Source organism: Euleptes europaea, chromosome 12 (assembly GCF_029931775.1).
Source record: "Euleptes europaea isolate rEulEur1 chromosome 12, rEulEur1.hap1, whole genome shotgun sequence".
NCBI lineage: Eukaryota > Metazoa > Chordata > Lepidosauria > Squamata > Sphaerodactylidae > Euleptes > Euleptes europaea.
In genome coordinates, this window is record NC_079323.1 from 6,082,053 (window position 1) to 6,098,189 (window position 16,137).

At 46.5% G+C, this 16,137-nt stretch overlaps 1 protein-coding gene and 1 non-coding gene across 2 annotated transcripts in view; both read right to left on the reverse strand.

The window, feature by feature from the left end:
• NARS2 (asparaginyl-tRNA synthetase 2, mitochondrial) overlaps nt 1–16,137 on the reverse strand; it is a 45,341-nt gene that overhangs the window by 4,491 nt on the left and 24,713 nt on the right. The window contains exons 7-11 of the mRNA XM_056858615.1: nt 11,094–11,226; nt 3,712–3,810; nt 3,425–3,462; nt 1,635–1,701; nt 771–908 (exon numbers count right to left, since the gene is read on the reverse strand). Coding sequence (XP_056714593.1) covers nt 771–908; nt 1,635–1,701; nt 3,425–3,462; nt 3,712–3,810; nt 11,094–11,226 — 475 coding nt within the window. The remainder of the gene's footprint in view (nt 1–770; nt 909–1,634; nt 1,702–3,424; nt 3,463–3,711; nt 3,811–11,093; nt 11,227–16,137) is intronic.
• Nucleotides 13,783–13,854, reverse strand: TRNAA-CGC (transfer RNA alanine (anticodon CGC)). The gene has a single exon. It is a non-coding gene; the product is annotated as a tRNA-Ala (tRNA).

The following is a 16,137-nucleotide window of genomic DNA, read 5'->3' on the forward strand; positions in this document are numbered from 1 at the left end:
CTCTTAACCACTATGCCACGCTGGCTCTAGCCCTCATAGAACTTAAAGATAGCAGAAGAATTCATGACAAGCAAGAGTCTGGTACAATGACATCATCCTAACATTCTGAAATGTTCATGTTTATCTATGTATTATTATTATTTTTTATCATCCGGCCCTTTTGCCAAAGTGACATAAGTGGTTTATTCCCACCATTTTGTTTTCACATGAGGCAGGTTAGGCTGATAGAGTCACTGGCCCAAGGTCATCCAGTCAGCGTCATGGCTGTGTAGCGATTCGAACCCAGATCTCCAGGGTCTTATCTGCATGCAGCAACCGACCAACAGTATCAGACAGATCTAGGATGAGTCTCATTTTGTTCCAAAGGTTATAAAAAGAAGAAGAGGAAGAAGAGGAAGAAGAAGAGTTGGATTTATATGCTGACTTTCTCTTTTTTGACGATTCAAACCGGCTTACAATATACTTCCCTTCCTCTCCCCACAACAGACATCGTCTGAGGTAGGTGGAGCTGAGAGAGTTCAGAGAGAACTGTGACTAGGCCAAGGTCACCCAGCAGGCTTTGTGTATAGGAGTGAGGAAACCAACCCGGTTCACCAGATTAGAGTCCGCCACCCATGAGGAGGAGCGGGGAATCAAACCCGGTTCTCCAGATTAGAGTCCGCCGCTCATGAGGAGTAGGGAATCAAACCTGGTTCTCCAGATTAGAGTCTGCCACTCTTCTCCACTACACCACACAAAAGCAGTAAGAGCAAAGGAAATTTTAACCTTACCGTATGATGGGGTCCATCTTCATTGTCTCGCATATAGAACGGCTTGAGGTCATACGGATAATTGAACACAAACACTGGGATTCCACCGCAGTGCTCGACCAAGTATTTCTCGTGTTCGCGTTGGAGATCTAGACCCCACTGCAAAAAAAATAAAACACTCAAAAGACCATTCAACTTACCTCTGTGGCTTGGCCAGGAATTCAATGGGGCCCTGTACTCTCCTGAGGCAAACACATGGGGCTACCACTCAGGACCCCTATGAAGATGGGGTTAGGGGGACAACATTCGGGGGGACCGGGTCACCTTGGGGGTTGGCCATCCTCGTACATGACCCATCCCTAAAGAAAAACATGAACATTGGGCCTCAATATTATTTATGTGGGAAAGTCAATTTTTGTGGGGAGGGTTTTGTCGTCAAGTTATCTGTGGAATCCAATCCCACAAGACATATTAATGGGCACTGGTTTAGAAGGGAGTTAGCCAAATTCATGGAGGACAGGTCCACTGATGGCTATGAAATGGAACCTCCCATGCTCACAGGCAGAATATCACTTGCTGGGTGCGTGTGTGTGTGTGACACGATGTAAAGTACTGTCAAGACACATCCGACTTATGGCAACCTCCTATGGTTTTCAAGGCAAGAGATGAACAAAGGTGATTTGGCATTAGCTGCACCTCTGCGTAGGCAACCCTGGACTTCCTTGGTGGTCACCCATCTAAGAACTAACCAGGACCAACCCTGCTTAGCTTCTGAGGTCTGAGGAGATCGGGCTAGCCTGGGCCATCCGGCTCAGGACAGGAATACCTAGAAGTGAAACTATCTTGGTTTGGTGAGGAAACCCGATGCAAACACTCAGTACTCACCTCTGGTTTGTAACTGAAAAGATGGGGAGACCGCTTTAAGATCTCTACGGCTTCAGTGTATGACATTCTAGAATAGGAAAACCCAGTTAAGAGTTTGGCCTCTTTTGCTATAAACATAACATTTGAGTATTAAGGTCTCCATGGAGGAATCATTGGCCCAAGGCTCCCTTGAAAAACTTCACAATCCTTGCATGGGGGCACAGCCACGGTAGTTGAGCAAACTTGTAGTGTAGTTTGGCTATCCTAAGAAACAGGTGTGTTACTCTGAGGGAGTGGCACAGGTAAGGTTGCCAGCTCTGGGTTGGGAAGTGGGGGCGGAGCTTGGGAGGGCGGGGTTTGGGGAGGGGAGGGACTTCAATGCCATAGAGACTAAAGGCCAAAGCGGCCATTTTCTCCAGGGGGAACTGAAAGGGTTGCCAACCTCCAGATATGGTGGAAAATACAAATGGAACTATCTTCAACAAGGATGTGTTAAAACCACCTGTAGTGGCCTTTGTCATGCTTCGATGGATTGATTAAAATTATTTCCATGAATGGATATTTGTAACTCTGTATGGAATATTGTTGTTTGTTTCATGTGAACCCTAGTTGCAAATACTGTGAATAACTTTGGAAAATTGGTAACTTTTGTAATATAAGTTCATGTATGTTTAAATACAGCCTGAGTTGCCCTTTTTTTGTTGTTGTAACCTCCAAGTACTAGCTGGAGATCTCCTGCTATTACAACTGATCTCCAGCCGATAGAGAACAGTTCACCTGGAGAAAATGGCTGCTTTGGCCATTGGACTCTATGGCATTGAAGTCCCTCCCCAAACCCCGCCTTCCTCAGGCTCGACCCCCAAAACCTCCTGCCAGTGGTGAAGAGGGGCCTGGCAACCCTACTTATACTGAATCAAGTCCAGCAGTCTGTTCACACAGTGGCCAACCAGATGCCTCCAGGAAGCACACAAACAAGATGACTGCAGCAGCAATGTCCTGCCTGTGTTCCACAGCACCTCATAGAATAGGCCTGCTCCTCTGTTCCTGGAGAGAATAGGTATGCATCATGACTAGTGTCCATTTTAATTAGTAGCCATGAATAGCCCTCTCCTCCCTGAATATGTCCACTCCCCTCTTAAAGCCTTCCAAGTTGGCAGCCATCACCACGTCCTGGGACAGGGAGTTCCACAATTTAACTATGCGTTGTGTGAAGAAATCCTTTTATCTGTTTTGAATCTCTTACTCTCCAGCTTCAGCAGATGACCCTGTGTTCTAGTATTAGAAAAGCTATCCCTAATAGCTAGACTTCTACCCTGCTCTATCTTGACAGCACAGATGAGGGTAGCAATTCACCCACCCAAAGCTCAACAAAACCGAGATGCAAAATACCAATTAAGAAATCAATGCTATCAGAATTAAACAATGCCTCATTCTGGTTCCATGCAAGCCAATAAAAACCACCTGGAATAAATGTCTTACAGCACTTCTGGAAAACCACACAGGATCTGATTTGTGTGTTTTTTTTTGGTGAACCTGCGGCACAGTTATCCAATATGCCTTCTATCTCTGCAATCTTGTGTCATGGACATGGGTGATATAGTCAAGACGGCAAAGGAACTAGAGGTGGAGAAGTTTTCTACCAGATGGGGCATCAAGCCAATTCAGAGAAAACACACAAATTCTCACACACGAGTGCCGGAAAAATGAGAAAGGCTTTCCTAGGGGTCAATTCTTACAAACATCATGGCAACACTGAATATATTCTGTTGCACGATGAGTTTTAAAAGAGGGGAAAGAAAACATTTGCTTACATTATAAATTGGTTCTTCAGCATCTGTTCTAACTTGCCCTTAATGGGGGGAAGAAGAGAGAAATGGACAATGTCATTCACAGATGCAATCGGAAAGAACTCAGAAAAAAAGTCAACCTAGCGTGCTATTTTCTAGAAGCATTTCACAATAGAATCATGAACTTAATGGAACTTTATACATCACAAAGGCCAAACAAGATGCACACAGATATATTACATCACAATCTCTACTATGTTTACAAAGCAGGTAAGTAACAGAACGTTGCAGGAAATTTTAATTGTTTGTACCTCTTGTCCGGGAGCTACACGCTGATGAAATAGTCCGACGTCTTGAGGGCATCTGGACAGCACCGCGTCTGTCGCTCTTTTGAAAAGATCCTCCATCACCTAAGCAAAGGGGGAAACAAGAACAGACACGTTTCTGTTATTAAATTTATTCCTCGCCTTGGTCTGAAGATGGATTACAATATGCAACGCTACATAACACGGCAGGGTTTTCACAGTCATTACAACAAAATTACGGATTCAGACATTTCTATCCAGCCTTTCTCCCTTGTTCAACCTTAACATTTTCAACACGAATGTAAGGGAGGACATTACCATTCCGAACTGTTGTAGATGGAAGAACTGAGGCTTGCATTAGTGAGATCACAGCGGAGCCATGGGGCGGGGCTGTGGCTCAGTGATAGAGCATCTGCTTGGCATTCAGAAGGTCCCAGGTTCAAGCCCCGGCATCTCCAGTTAAAGGGACTCGGTAAGTAGGCAATGTGAAAGACCTCCGCCTGCAACCCTTGAAAACCTTACAGGGTCGCCATAAGTCAGCTGTGACTGGACAGCAAAAGCACATACTCACATAGGCACACTCGACATCCCTTAAAAACCTGCAGCAACGTAACAGGGGTCTCCCATCACAAACCTACGCTTCTCCCTAACCCCACAACCCAAACAGACACACAATCCCTGCAGTAAACATCGCCTTAGGCAAGCTGTTGTGAATGCAGACTAGGAGCTCGAACGCTCGGTTTCTGGGAACGGCGCTCGAGATAATCCAGCGCATCAGTAATCACCCGCCACAGTGAAAGTTAAAAAAAAGAAAGATAATTTGCTTTGCTTTGCTCTGTGTCACGCTTCAATTTACAACTTGTCTAAATAGCTCGGAGCCAAGACGATCCCGTTCCGTTCTCATTAGACTCCTCTTGCCACCCACTTCCTCACGCCCCACTGTTAGATGGAATTTTCGTATGGGGCCACCGCTTAAAACCTTTAAATCTTCTGTTCCCCCCAGAACAAGACGCTCGCTCCGCTTTTCATGCTCTGACAACGTTATTATGCTATATTCTGCTCAAAGCATCCAACGGCCTTCCTCCAAAGCAGCCGTCATGCAACCTCGACACCATTCGTTAATTGGGATGTTTTGTACTTTCCGCCGATTCCCTTTCCACGAGCAGCTTGTGACTCTAATGTCATATGAAAAAGAAAAATGAACTGGGGGTGGGGGGGGGGGAGAGAAACTAGTGAAAGGCGAGTATTTTGTAGGATCCCATAAGAAAGGCCATCCTGGCTCAGACCAAGGCCCATCAAGTCCAGCAGTCTGTTCACACAGTGGCCAACCAGGTGCCTCCAGGAAGCCCACTAGCCTTGGGCTAGTTACAGCTCTGTTAGAGCTCTCTCAGCCCCACCTACCTCACAGGGCGTCTCTAGTGGGGAGGGGAAGGGAAAGTGATTGTAAGCCGGTTTGAGTCTTCCTTAAGAGGTAGAGAAAGTGGATGGATGGATGGATCGATAGATAGATGAGTTGGTCTTTATATGCCGACTTTACCTACCTACCTACCTACCATTCTCAACGTGGCCAAGCTGGGGATACCTAAATCCAAAGTCTAAAGCCCTGAACAGACAAGGCAGATCTTTCTACAAATTTGAGAACCCCAGGTTTGCATAAAAATCTTAAATACACACACACGCTGAAGGGTTAGCGCCCCCCCCCCCAATAACAGAAGCCTGCACCTTTATGAAACAAATGCCCTCATTTACCATTGTTAGGCAACCACAACAGTACTGTCTATGCAGGGGGAGAGCGAGGCGACCTCTGACGATCATGCATAATCAAAGCAAAGATCCAAAGCCGTAGGAGGGGTGACGGCAAGTGAAACAGCCATGCATAAAAGACCATATATATCTTCTACTAAACGTGAGTTCAGAGCGCCACCAAAATCTAATCCATGGAGGTGACTTCAACGCTCTGGCACAAAGTTTTAGCGCCACTGAGATCATTTTTACTGCTGCTTCCGTAAATCTTCTATCATTCCCCAAAGGATTTGGTAAGCGACAACCAGCAGAGCAAACGGGAAAGGCGACCACACGAGGAACTATCATATTAGCTCTTAGCTCAGGACTGAGCGTACAAAAAGAAGAAGAAAATATAGACAGTAGATTCTGAGGTGGGAGTTCCACAAGGATATAACGTCCGCTCCTGAAGAATCCCCCTAAATCTACCCGATAACTCTGCAAAAAGAGAGCACAATAAAACAGGCTAACAAAACCAATCTGTGATGAACAAGGACCACAAGGAAGAATAAATATGTATTGCAAGGAAGTGGAAAGGAAGACAAAAAGCCCCTTGAACAATCTGGCTTAGCCTTGGTTAAAAGAAATGCCAGCCTAATTCTCTGAGTCTTCCTATCACTGAAATAACAAACCTTATTGAACCCCAATGTTTCTAAAGGAGTTGACGAAGAACCGAAGTTCAGCAATTTTCTTGTCCACCTTGTGGATCCAGGCCCTGATATTAGAATCAGGCTGGAACCGGTTCAGTTTGCGAATCTAGTGTGGGGAGAGGAAAACAAGGCTGATACTGTGACATGCACGAGAGGTGGTGTGGGGTAGTGGTTAGAGCGTTGGATTAGGATGTGGGAGATCCAGGTTCGACTCCCCACTTAGCTCTGGAACCTTGCTGGCTGACATTGGGCCAGTCACACAAATACTCTCAGCCTAACGTACCTCAGAGGGTTGTTGTGCGGCTAAAATAGAAGACAGGAGAAGCCGATTGGGTCTCCATTGGGGAGAAACGCGGGGTATAAATCGGCTTTTATTCAAAGATTTGAGGTGGGATATCTGGCTCTCTGCTCCCCCATTTTTGCCTCCACAACAACCCTATTAGCAAAGCTGAGTAATTTGAACTCATGTCTCTAGTCCAATGGCCTAACGATTATACGACACTACACTGGTTCTCACCACAGAAGAAGAGTTTGTTTTTATACCCCAATTTCCCCTACCTTTAAGGAGTCTCTAAGCGGTTTACAATCACCTTCCCTTCCCATTCCCCACAACAGGCACCTTGTGAGGTAGGTGGGGTTGAGAGAGTTCGGAGAGAACTGTGTCTGGCCCAAGGTCACCCAGCAGGCTTCATGTGGAGGAGCGGGAAATCGAACCCGGTTCTCCAGATCAGAGACCACAGATCTTAACCACTACGCCACGTTGGCTCTCTGTCCTGTTAGGGACATCTAACACAACAATTTGTGTTGGGCAAGGTCAGGATGCTGCAGTCTAGACAATCCCTAAAGGGGCCAGCTGAGCCTCGTGGCCTTCGGTTTGACACTCCTGGTTTAAGAACCTGAAGAGGGCTATAGAAACACAGCTATGTACAACAAGAGACAACAGCCACTCTGAGCCTGGTGTTGGCAGGGAGGGCGGGATATAAATTAAATATTATTATTATTATTATTATTATTAAAAATACGCTCCCTTTGGGGCTTTACTAGGCTACATCTCTATTGGAGCCAGGAAAAAGAGTTCCTGTTTTCCCACCCATAAAAACAGCCCTGCTGGATCAGACCAGTGAGGGTCCATCTAGTCCAGCATCCTCTCTCACACAGTGGCCAAACAGTTCCTCTGGAGGTCCAGCAACAGGGCACAGAGGCCGAGGCCTTCATAAGAAGAGCCCTGCTGGATCAGCCCAGTGGTTCATCTAGTCCCGCATCCTGTCTCACACAGTAGCCAACCAGTTCCTCTGGAGCGTCAACAACTGGGCACAGAGGCCGAGGCCTTCAGAAGAACATAATAAGAACCCTGCTGGATCAGACAAAGTAGTTCATCTAGTCCAGCATCCTGTCTCATACAGTAGCCAACCAGTTCCTCTGGAGGTTCAACAACAGGGCATAGAGGCCAAGGCCTTCATTAGAGCATAAGGAGAGCCCTGCTGGATCAGACCAGTGGTCCATCTAGTCCAGCATCCTGTCTGACACAGTGGCTAGCCACTTATTCCAGAGGACCGAGCATAGGGGCAGAAGCCTGCCCCTGATGTTGCCTCCTGGCACTGCTATTCAGAGGTTTACTGCCTCTGAACTTGGAGGTTCCCTGTAGTCCCCATGGCTAGTAGACCTTTTCTCCATGAAACCGTTAATCCCCCTTTAAAGCTGTCTGTGCCTGTAGCCATCAATACATCCCCTGGCAATGAATTCCACATTTTCGTCACTCATTGTGTAAACAAGTATTTCCTTTTGTCTGTCCTGAAGAGAAAGCCGCCTTGGCTGCGTGCTGTGGGAATGCGGGTTGTTAGTCTACAGCAAAGATGTCCTAACAAGCACAGACGGCGTTCTGGGAAAGCCAAGACGAGACTTTTGTTTCCTAGAAAGAGGAAGCTCTGCCTTGTACTGTATACCAGGGCCTCTGCTTAAGCAAAACACCACAGGTGGTGACTGTACACATTGGTTCCAGACCTGTTGTGTTTTGAGCCACCTGACACTGTGCATGTGCATGGGAGAGATGAGAGTCCAGGGAGAGAACATAAGAACATAAGAAAACCCATGCTGGATCAGACCAAGGCCCATCAAGTCCAGCACTCTGTTCACACAGTGGCCAGCCAGGTGCCTCTAGGAAGCCCACAAACAAGGCGACTGTAGCAGCACCATCCTGCCTGTGTTCCACAGCACCTGATATAATGGGCCTGCTCCTCAGATCCTGGAGAGAATAGGTATGCATCATGACTAGTAGTCATGGATAGCCCTCTCCTCCATGAACGTGTCCACTCCCCTCCTAAAGCCTTCCAAATTGGAAGCCGCCACCACACCCTGGGGCAGGGAGCTCCACAATTTAACTAAAGAAAGGGATAAGAATAGAAACGGAAGCACATAGGGTTGCCACCCTCCAGGTGCCATCTGGACTTCTCCCACCATTACAACTGATCTCCAGATAGGGTTGCCTCCCCCCAAGTGGAGATCTCCCACTATTACAATTGATCTCTAGATAGGGTAGTAGCTGGAGATCTTCCACTAGGAAAATCTGATCTCCAGGTGACAGAGATCAGTTCACCTGGAGAAAATGGCCACTTTGGAAGGTGGACGCTATGGCAATGAATCCCATTTAAGCCCCTCCTTTCCCCAAACCCAATCCTCCTCAGGCTGCACCTCCTCCCCACAAATCTCCAGGTATTTCCCAACCCAGAGCTGGCAACCCTAGAAACAGGAGAGGTGAAAACGTGGACAGAGAGGGAATTATTTGTGTGTATTATATTTTCCATGGTTTGCTGACTGCACAGCTACATTGCAGAACGGAAAAGGGCATCTTGGCCATCTTTAGGAGTAGGGGTCACTGTGTGTGTGTGGGGGAGACAGTTGTGATTTTCCTGCATTGTGCAGGGGGTTGGACTAGATGACCCTGGTGGTACCTTCCAACTCTATGATTTTATGATTCTAAGAGTCAGATTCAGGTCCAGTAGCACTCAGAGACCAACAAGATTTTCTGGGTAAAAACTTTTGAGAATCAAAGATCCCTTCGCCAGATATCTGACAAAGGGAGTCTTGACACTCGAAAGTTTATATTCCCAAAATCTCGTTGGTCTCCAAGGAGCTCCTGGACCTGAATCTAGCTGTTCTACTGCGGAGCAACATGGATTCTCTCCTAAAATGATTGCAGGAGGGGGTGCAGAAGTGTCAAATAGGAGGTGTGTCGCCTGTGTGCACAATATTATGAAGTCACGGCTTGGGCAAGTGGAGCGCGGAGGCATCCTGAATCTACTGACCTCAACCTGCAATCGTTTCCTCAGTTCTGCAGAAAGCTACAGACTCGCCTCTCTTGCGATATTCTCCTCCTCGTGAAGATCTTATTCGGAGGAAGCAGTTCCTGTTTCTCGAAATCACTGAAGCAACTCGAGTAAAAATAGCTCCACAGCTTCCCTGGTGTCTCGGGGGAAACGTGCAGCGGTTCGAGAAATAGAAAACGAAACACAAGGACATTCCTTCCTCTAAAGAAGAAATGGCTCCAAAATATTCTCGCTGAGTTCTGGAAAGCCAGGGACACATTCTGCCACGACGGGGTGCCACGAATCAGGATTCGCTGTCCGCCGACCCCTCCTTGGTTAAGTGATACTGCCAAGCCAACCCCCTCACCAAGCTGATGTAGAAGGACTCCAACGTCCACCCTCTTTCTGCTTCCCGGCGGTGTTCCAGCTCTGGCCAATACAGCCGGTCTGGTCACCTCTCCTGGAATTCAACGGCAGAGCCTGCCAGAGGCTAGCAATGCAGATACTTTGGAGGTGGGAGAAGCAGATCGTTACCCGGTTTCTCTTCAATCCCATCTTCGACAGGCAGGACAGCAAATATTTATTTGATTTATTCATCACTCTTCTATCCCGCTTTCCTCGGCAAAGCCAGGCTCAGAGCAGCTTACAATAAAACAAAAATATATTCACTATTAAAATGCATTAAAACACTGTGTGTGTTAAGTGTCGTCAAGTCGCTTCCAACTCATGTTGACCCCATGAATCAATGTCCCCCACAAATGTCCTATCTTTAACATCCTTGCTCAGATCTTGAAAATTCAGAGCTGTGGCTTCCTTTATAGAGTCAATCCATCTCTTGTTGGGTCTTCCTCTTTTCCTGCTGCCCTCAACTTTCCCTAGCATGATTGTCTTTTCTAGTGACTCTTGACTTCTCATAATGCGGCCAAAGTACGACAGCCTCAGTTTAGCCATTTTAGCTTCTAGGGTCAGTTCAGGCTTGATTTGATCTAGAATCCACTGATTTGTTTTTTTGGCAATCCACGGTATCAGTAACGCTTGCCTCCAGCACAACATTTCAAAGGACTCTATTTTCTTCCATTGTCCAATTAAAACATTATATAACAATTAAATTTAGCCCCAAAATCAACAAGTCACTAAAATCAGAACAAAATGAATAAGTCCTCTGTGTAGCTCCTGATAATAACTGAGCGTTGTGGCCCCTGCCTTGTGGAATGGCCTGCCTGATGAAGTCAGGAAAGCTTCCACTCTCCTGGGATTCCGCAAACTATGGAAAGCAGGACTGTACTTTTAACAAAATGGTTCAAATTTTCAGTCACCCCCATAAACACGTGAAGCTGTCTTATACTGAATCAGACCCTTGGTCCATCAAAGACAGTATTGTCTACTCAGACTGGCAGAGGTTCTCCAGGGTCTCAGGCAGAGGCCTTTCACATCACCTGCTTGCCTGAAGATGCCAGGGACTGAACCTGGGACCTTTTGCATGCCAAGAAGATGCTCTACCACAGAGCCACAGCCCCTCCCCACACAAGGCAAAGAAGAGGACAGGTTTATAAACACGTACACTTAAAAAACCATCTACCGTAACAGTTGAACTATGTCCCAAAAGAATGAAAACCAGCTCCCGCTACCATTCTCTTCCCAACAGCTTCCTCACCTGCATGATTTCTTGAAGCCTGTCAACGAACGCCAGCTCCGCTTCCACCATGTAAAACTCCGCCAAATGTCTGCGGCTCTGAGAATTTTCCGCACGAAACGTAGGACCAAAGGTGAACGCCTTGGTGAACGCCCTGCGCAGAGGAAAGAAGGAAGGACGTCAAAGGCATAAAGAGTATAAGCACCACAAAATGGAAATAAAGAGCTGAGAGCCACAATTCCCCCCTATTTTCCTCACTGTTGTCTGCAACAACGTATTGGCCACATTCTCCAAAGAGAATATTCCAAGCCACATCAAACATAAAAATGCATTACAAGTCATCTAAAAATCAACAGTAAAAGTAGCATAATAAAATAGTAGGCTAGCAGCATCCAAAGCACAATAAAAGTACGGTAGAACAGTACAGAAAGAGCAGTTAATACATCTCAGTTGAACGACAGAAGAGAGGGCCACACAGTTAGCAGAATGCTTAGGTAAGTCAAAAAAAAGGGGATTTTGCCTGGCACCTAAAATTTGAAAGGCAAGGTTCCAGGTGAACTGCTATGAAGAAGGGGGGCTTGTCAGCTGTTCGGGACCTGCAAGAAGTACTGTAGTCTGAAATATTAATGTTAAAACCACAACTTGCAAAACAACAGCATTAATACATGTTGAGATTTCAGTAGCAGTAAATCCCTCCCCTCAAAAATCAGCCAATTATGGTGAAAGCTGCCCTGAACTGGGTTGCACAGGCTAGCCTGCTTTCGTCAGATCTCAGAAGCTAAGTAGGGTCGACCCTGGTTAGATGGGAAACCACCAAGGAATACCAGGGCCGCTAAGCAGAGGAAGGCAATGGCAAACCACCTCTGAATGTCTCTTGCCTTGAAAACCCTACTGAGCTGCCATAAGTCGGCTGAGACTTGACGGCACTTTACACACAAACACAGTGGAGGCTAGTTTGAAGAAGGCAAGGCCAGAGTAGGAGATCATATACAGAGTTGCAGCAGGCATCCTCCTGCATCTTGGAGCTTTTCTTGCAGCAAACTGGGGTGACCTAGGGCTAAGTACATAGTTTGGAATATACTCTTTTAAGCAGATGGTCCCACTCTAGAGTTTTCCTTTAACTGGAATATGTTTCATCAAATTCAGTTGCGCTACCATCAAATGGGAAAGTGTGAATATTTGCAGGGGATGCCCACGAAAGCATGAATAGCTTACCCTTTTTAAAGTGAGCTAATGAACTCGTTCCTAAAGAACCATGGACTCAAATTCCTGCCTCCCGCCCTCACACACACCAGAAGAACTATTCTGGTGTGTGTGAGAGATGCATCTCTCCAATTCAGGTCAATAGAAACGGCAGGTGTTTTTAACATCTAAGAATATTTGCACGAAGAAGCTCTCGCAGAGGAGAAAAGAAACCCAGAGACTTTTCTTGTGCCAAAAAAGCACGACGCAGCTGCCAACCTACAGTTTTGCAATCTCACATCAACATATGCTGCTCGAAACAAATGCAGAACGCCTCATCCGAAGGCCAATTTCAAAGGAAGCAGCACTTCTGCTTTCCAAAAGACCACACACGCACGTTATCGGCGGGTATGACCTGTTTACACAGAGCTGTAACTTGCACTAGGACTTGTGATATATCATGAATGGTAGATCACAAATGTCTGATCTGAGTTGAACAGACTTCAATGCCATCGAGTCCAATTGCCAAAGCTGCCATTTTCTCCAGGTGAACTGAACACACGAAGCTGCCTTCTACTGAATTGGGCCCTTGGTCCATCAAAGTCAGTATTGCCTACTCAGACCGGCAGCAGCTCTCCAGGGTCTCAGGCAGAGGCCTTTCTCATCACCTACTTGCCTGGTCCCTTTAACTGGAGATGCCAGGGATTGAACCTAGGACCTTCTGCATGCCAAGCAGATGCTCTACCACTGAACCACAGCCCTTCCCCAGCATTTCCTCGCCGGTCTCCCATCCAAGTACTAACCATGACCGAATTCTGCTTAGCTTCTGAGATCTGATGAGATCGGGCTAGCCTGGTTTATTCGGGTCAGGAATCCCTGGGCCTGCTGGTTCCCTAAGTACCAACCACCAGCCCGGGATTACCGCTCAGTCAGCTAAGCTGCTTTAGAAATTGCTCTGCCTGGCTGGAAAGGGATGCCGGCCACTGCGGGGAGATTGGCTGAGTAAGGGTGGCGAAGAATAATAATATCCTCATTAAGATTAAATTACTGGGCAATTTTTAAAAATCACATAATACACATGCCATTTTATCCAACCTTGTTTTTTTTAATTGGATGACAGGAACGAAATAAATATGGAGGGGGGGAGAGGAGAGGAAGAAAGACACTGCTAATTTAATGTATGCCAAATATGTTCAATGTGGGCATTTCTCTTCCCCGGTTGTGGACGTCAGCACCCCTAATAACGGAATGGCGCGCTGAACACACACACAGTCAATTTAAGTTTTCAGAACGGATTGATGCTGCATCTCCCGTGGCTTGCAGCCAAGAAGAAGAGTTGGTTTGGATATGCCGACTTTCTCTACCACTTAAGGAAGAGTCAAACTTACACATGAACACATGAAGCTGCCTTATACTGAATCAGACCCTTGGTCCATCAAAGTCAGTATTGTCTACTCAGACTGGCAGCAGCTCTCTAGGGTCTCATGCAGGGGTCTTTCACATCACCTACTAGCCTAGTCCCTTTAACTGGAGATGCCGGGGATTGAACCTGGGACCTTCTACATGCGAAGCAGATGCTCTGCCACTGAGCTACAGCCCCTCCCCAAGTTGGGAGATTGAACACACGAACACGTGAAGCTGCCTTATACTAAATCAGACCCTTGGTCCATCAAAGTCAGCATTGTCTACTCAGACTGGCAGCGGCTCTCCAGGGTCTCAGGCAGGGGGTTTTCACATCACCTACTTGCCTGGTCCCTTTAACTGGAGATGCCAGGGATTGAACTTGGGACCTTCTGCAGATGCTCTACCACTAAGCCACACCCCCTCCCACAACTTACAATCACCTTCCCTTCCCCTCCCCACACACAAGAGAAGAACAGCCAATCTTGACTCAATGCAGGTTCAGGTTGGCTCCAGCCGCCCAATTCACATATATTCTGCAGCAGAGGGTGAAGAAAATGGTAAATCCACTGCCCCCTCCCACGGGGTGGGGGTTAGCTTGGAATAGATTTGGGAACACTCCACGGAGCACAGCTGCGGGCTGAGTGCCCAAAACCGGAGCTGAAAAATGCTTTCCAAACACTAATTAAACATGAAAAGATCTCTCTGTATCTGTACATGAAAGATAAGGAAAATGCATGGAAGGGTTATGCATCGGGAACTATCTTGCAGCCGCAGCGGATTTTCTGAGCCAGAAACAGCATGGCAGCTTCTTTCCAAACCGTATTACACACGATCTTTCTCCTTCTCCTCAATCCTCGACGTCATTTTTTTTGTTGCTTTGTCCTTTTTAAAAAAGTGAGTAAACATCAAGGTCACCGTAATGACCCCGCTCCGATTTTTGATGGGGAAAAACAAGAACTCCCAACACACAAAACCATTTAAAGTCATCGTTCTCATGTCCCGAGCAAATTGGAATTTTCCACAGGGGAACAATGTAGAAAGCCTGGCCTGACCTCGGCTGCAAATCAGCTGCGATCATGTTGAGCAGGTCATACGCCGTCCTGCTGAGAGAACTTACTCCACATTGCATCCTCTGCAGAGGGAACCCATGATGAGGAGGAGGAAGAGAAGGAGGAGAAGAAGAGTTGGATTTTATATGCCGACTTTCTCTACCACTTAAGGGAGAATCAAACCGGTTTACAACCACCTTCCCTTCCCCTCCCCACAACAGACACCTTGTGAGGTAGGTGGGGCTGAGAAAGTTCAGAGACAACCATGACTAGCCCAAGGTCACCCAGCTGGCTTCATGTGTAGGAGTCGGGAAACCAACCCGGTTCACCAGATTAGCCTCTGCCGCTAATGTGGAGGAGTGGGGAATCAAACCCGGTTCTCCAGATCAGAGTTCGCAGCTCCAAACCACCGCTCTTAACCACAACACCACGCTGGCTAGAGCACTTGCTTTGCCTATACAACATCGCGGGCTCGCCGCCTTGGTGTTGGGAATGATCCTTTCTGTGTCTGAGATCCTGGAGAACAGCTGCCAGTCAAAGTAGGCAATACTGAGCTACAGGGACCAGCGGTCCGACTCTGTATGGCAGCTTCATATATTACGCGATAGCTGACTCTTACCACATTAACATTGGTATTTGAATCCATCTAAAACCCCGCATTAAATTATCATGTGATGACCGCCCTCGTCGCATTAATTAAACAACACAATTACACACCGTGAACGAAACAGTTTCCCCCCCAATTGCTTCAGAAACTTGGATTGTAAGATCTAAGTCGAGATTTTGTTCTTTAAAAGTATTGTCCGAAACAAACGCTCGCTTCCCCGTAATCTGTTTAAAATCTGCCCGTTAAAACTTTTGAAGACTGGAAGTTTGGAATGCCGCTTTGGCTCGAAAGAACAAGCGTTTCTCACTAAGGATAAATATAACCCATCTAAATTTAGTTTGCATTAGATCCACTGAAAATACCTCTCTCTCTGTGTATTTTTTTCAAATAAAAAGGAACATGTTATTGAAAAACAAAGTGTAAAGCAGTAACATTATGTTCTGTACGCAGAGCGTTCTGGATGTTTATTTTATAGCCGTTGCAAGGGGGGGAGGAAACACCCCAGCTAAATGACACCGTGAGAGCCTTTGTTCTGAAGAAAAGACGCCACATTTCCCCAATTTATTCTTCTGCATGGTTTCAAGATACACCAAATGCTATTCTAAGACATAAAGACCCTTAATAGAACAGGGTGTTACTGAAATACAATCACTCCTGTTCGGCTTACTAAAATCACTGGCCCGGGGGGAGTCATGATGACTCATGGGAAATACATAATAATGGTAAGACGATCCCTTTTTATTTAAAGACAACTTCAGCTGATCGGGAGAGCGTGTAAGCTTCTACGCCGCACAGAACTCTTCACAAAAGTAGAATGGAAAGA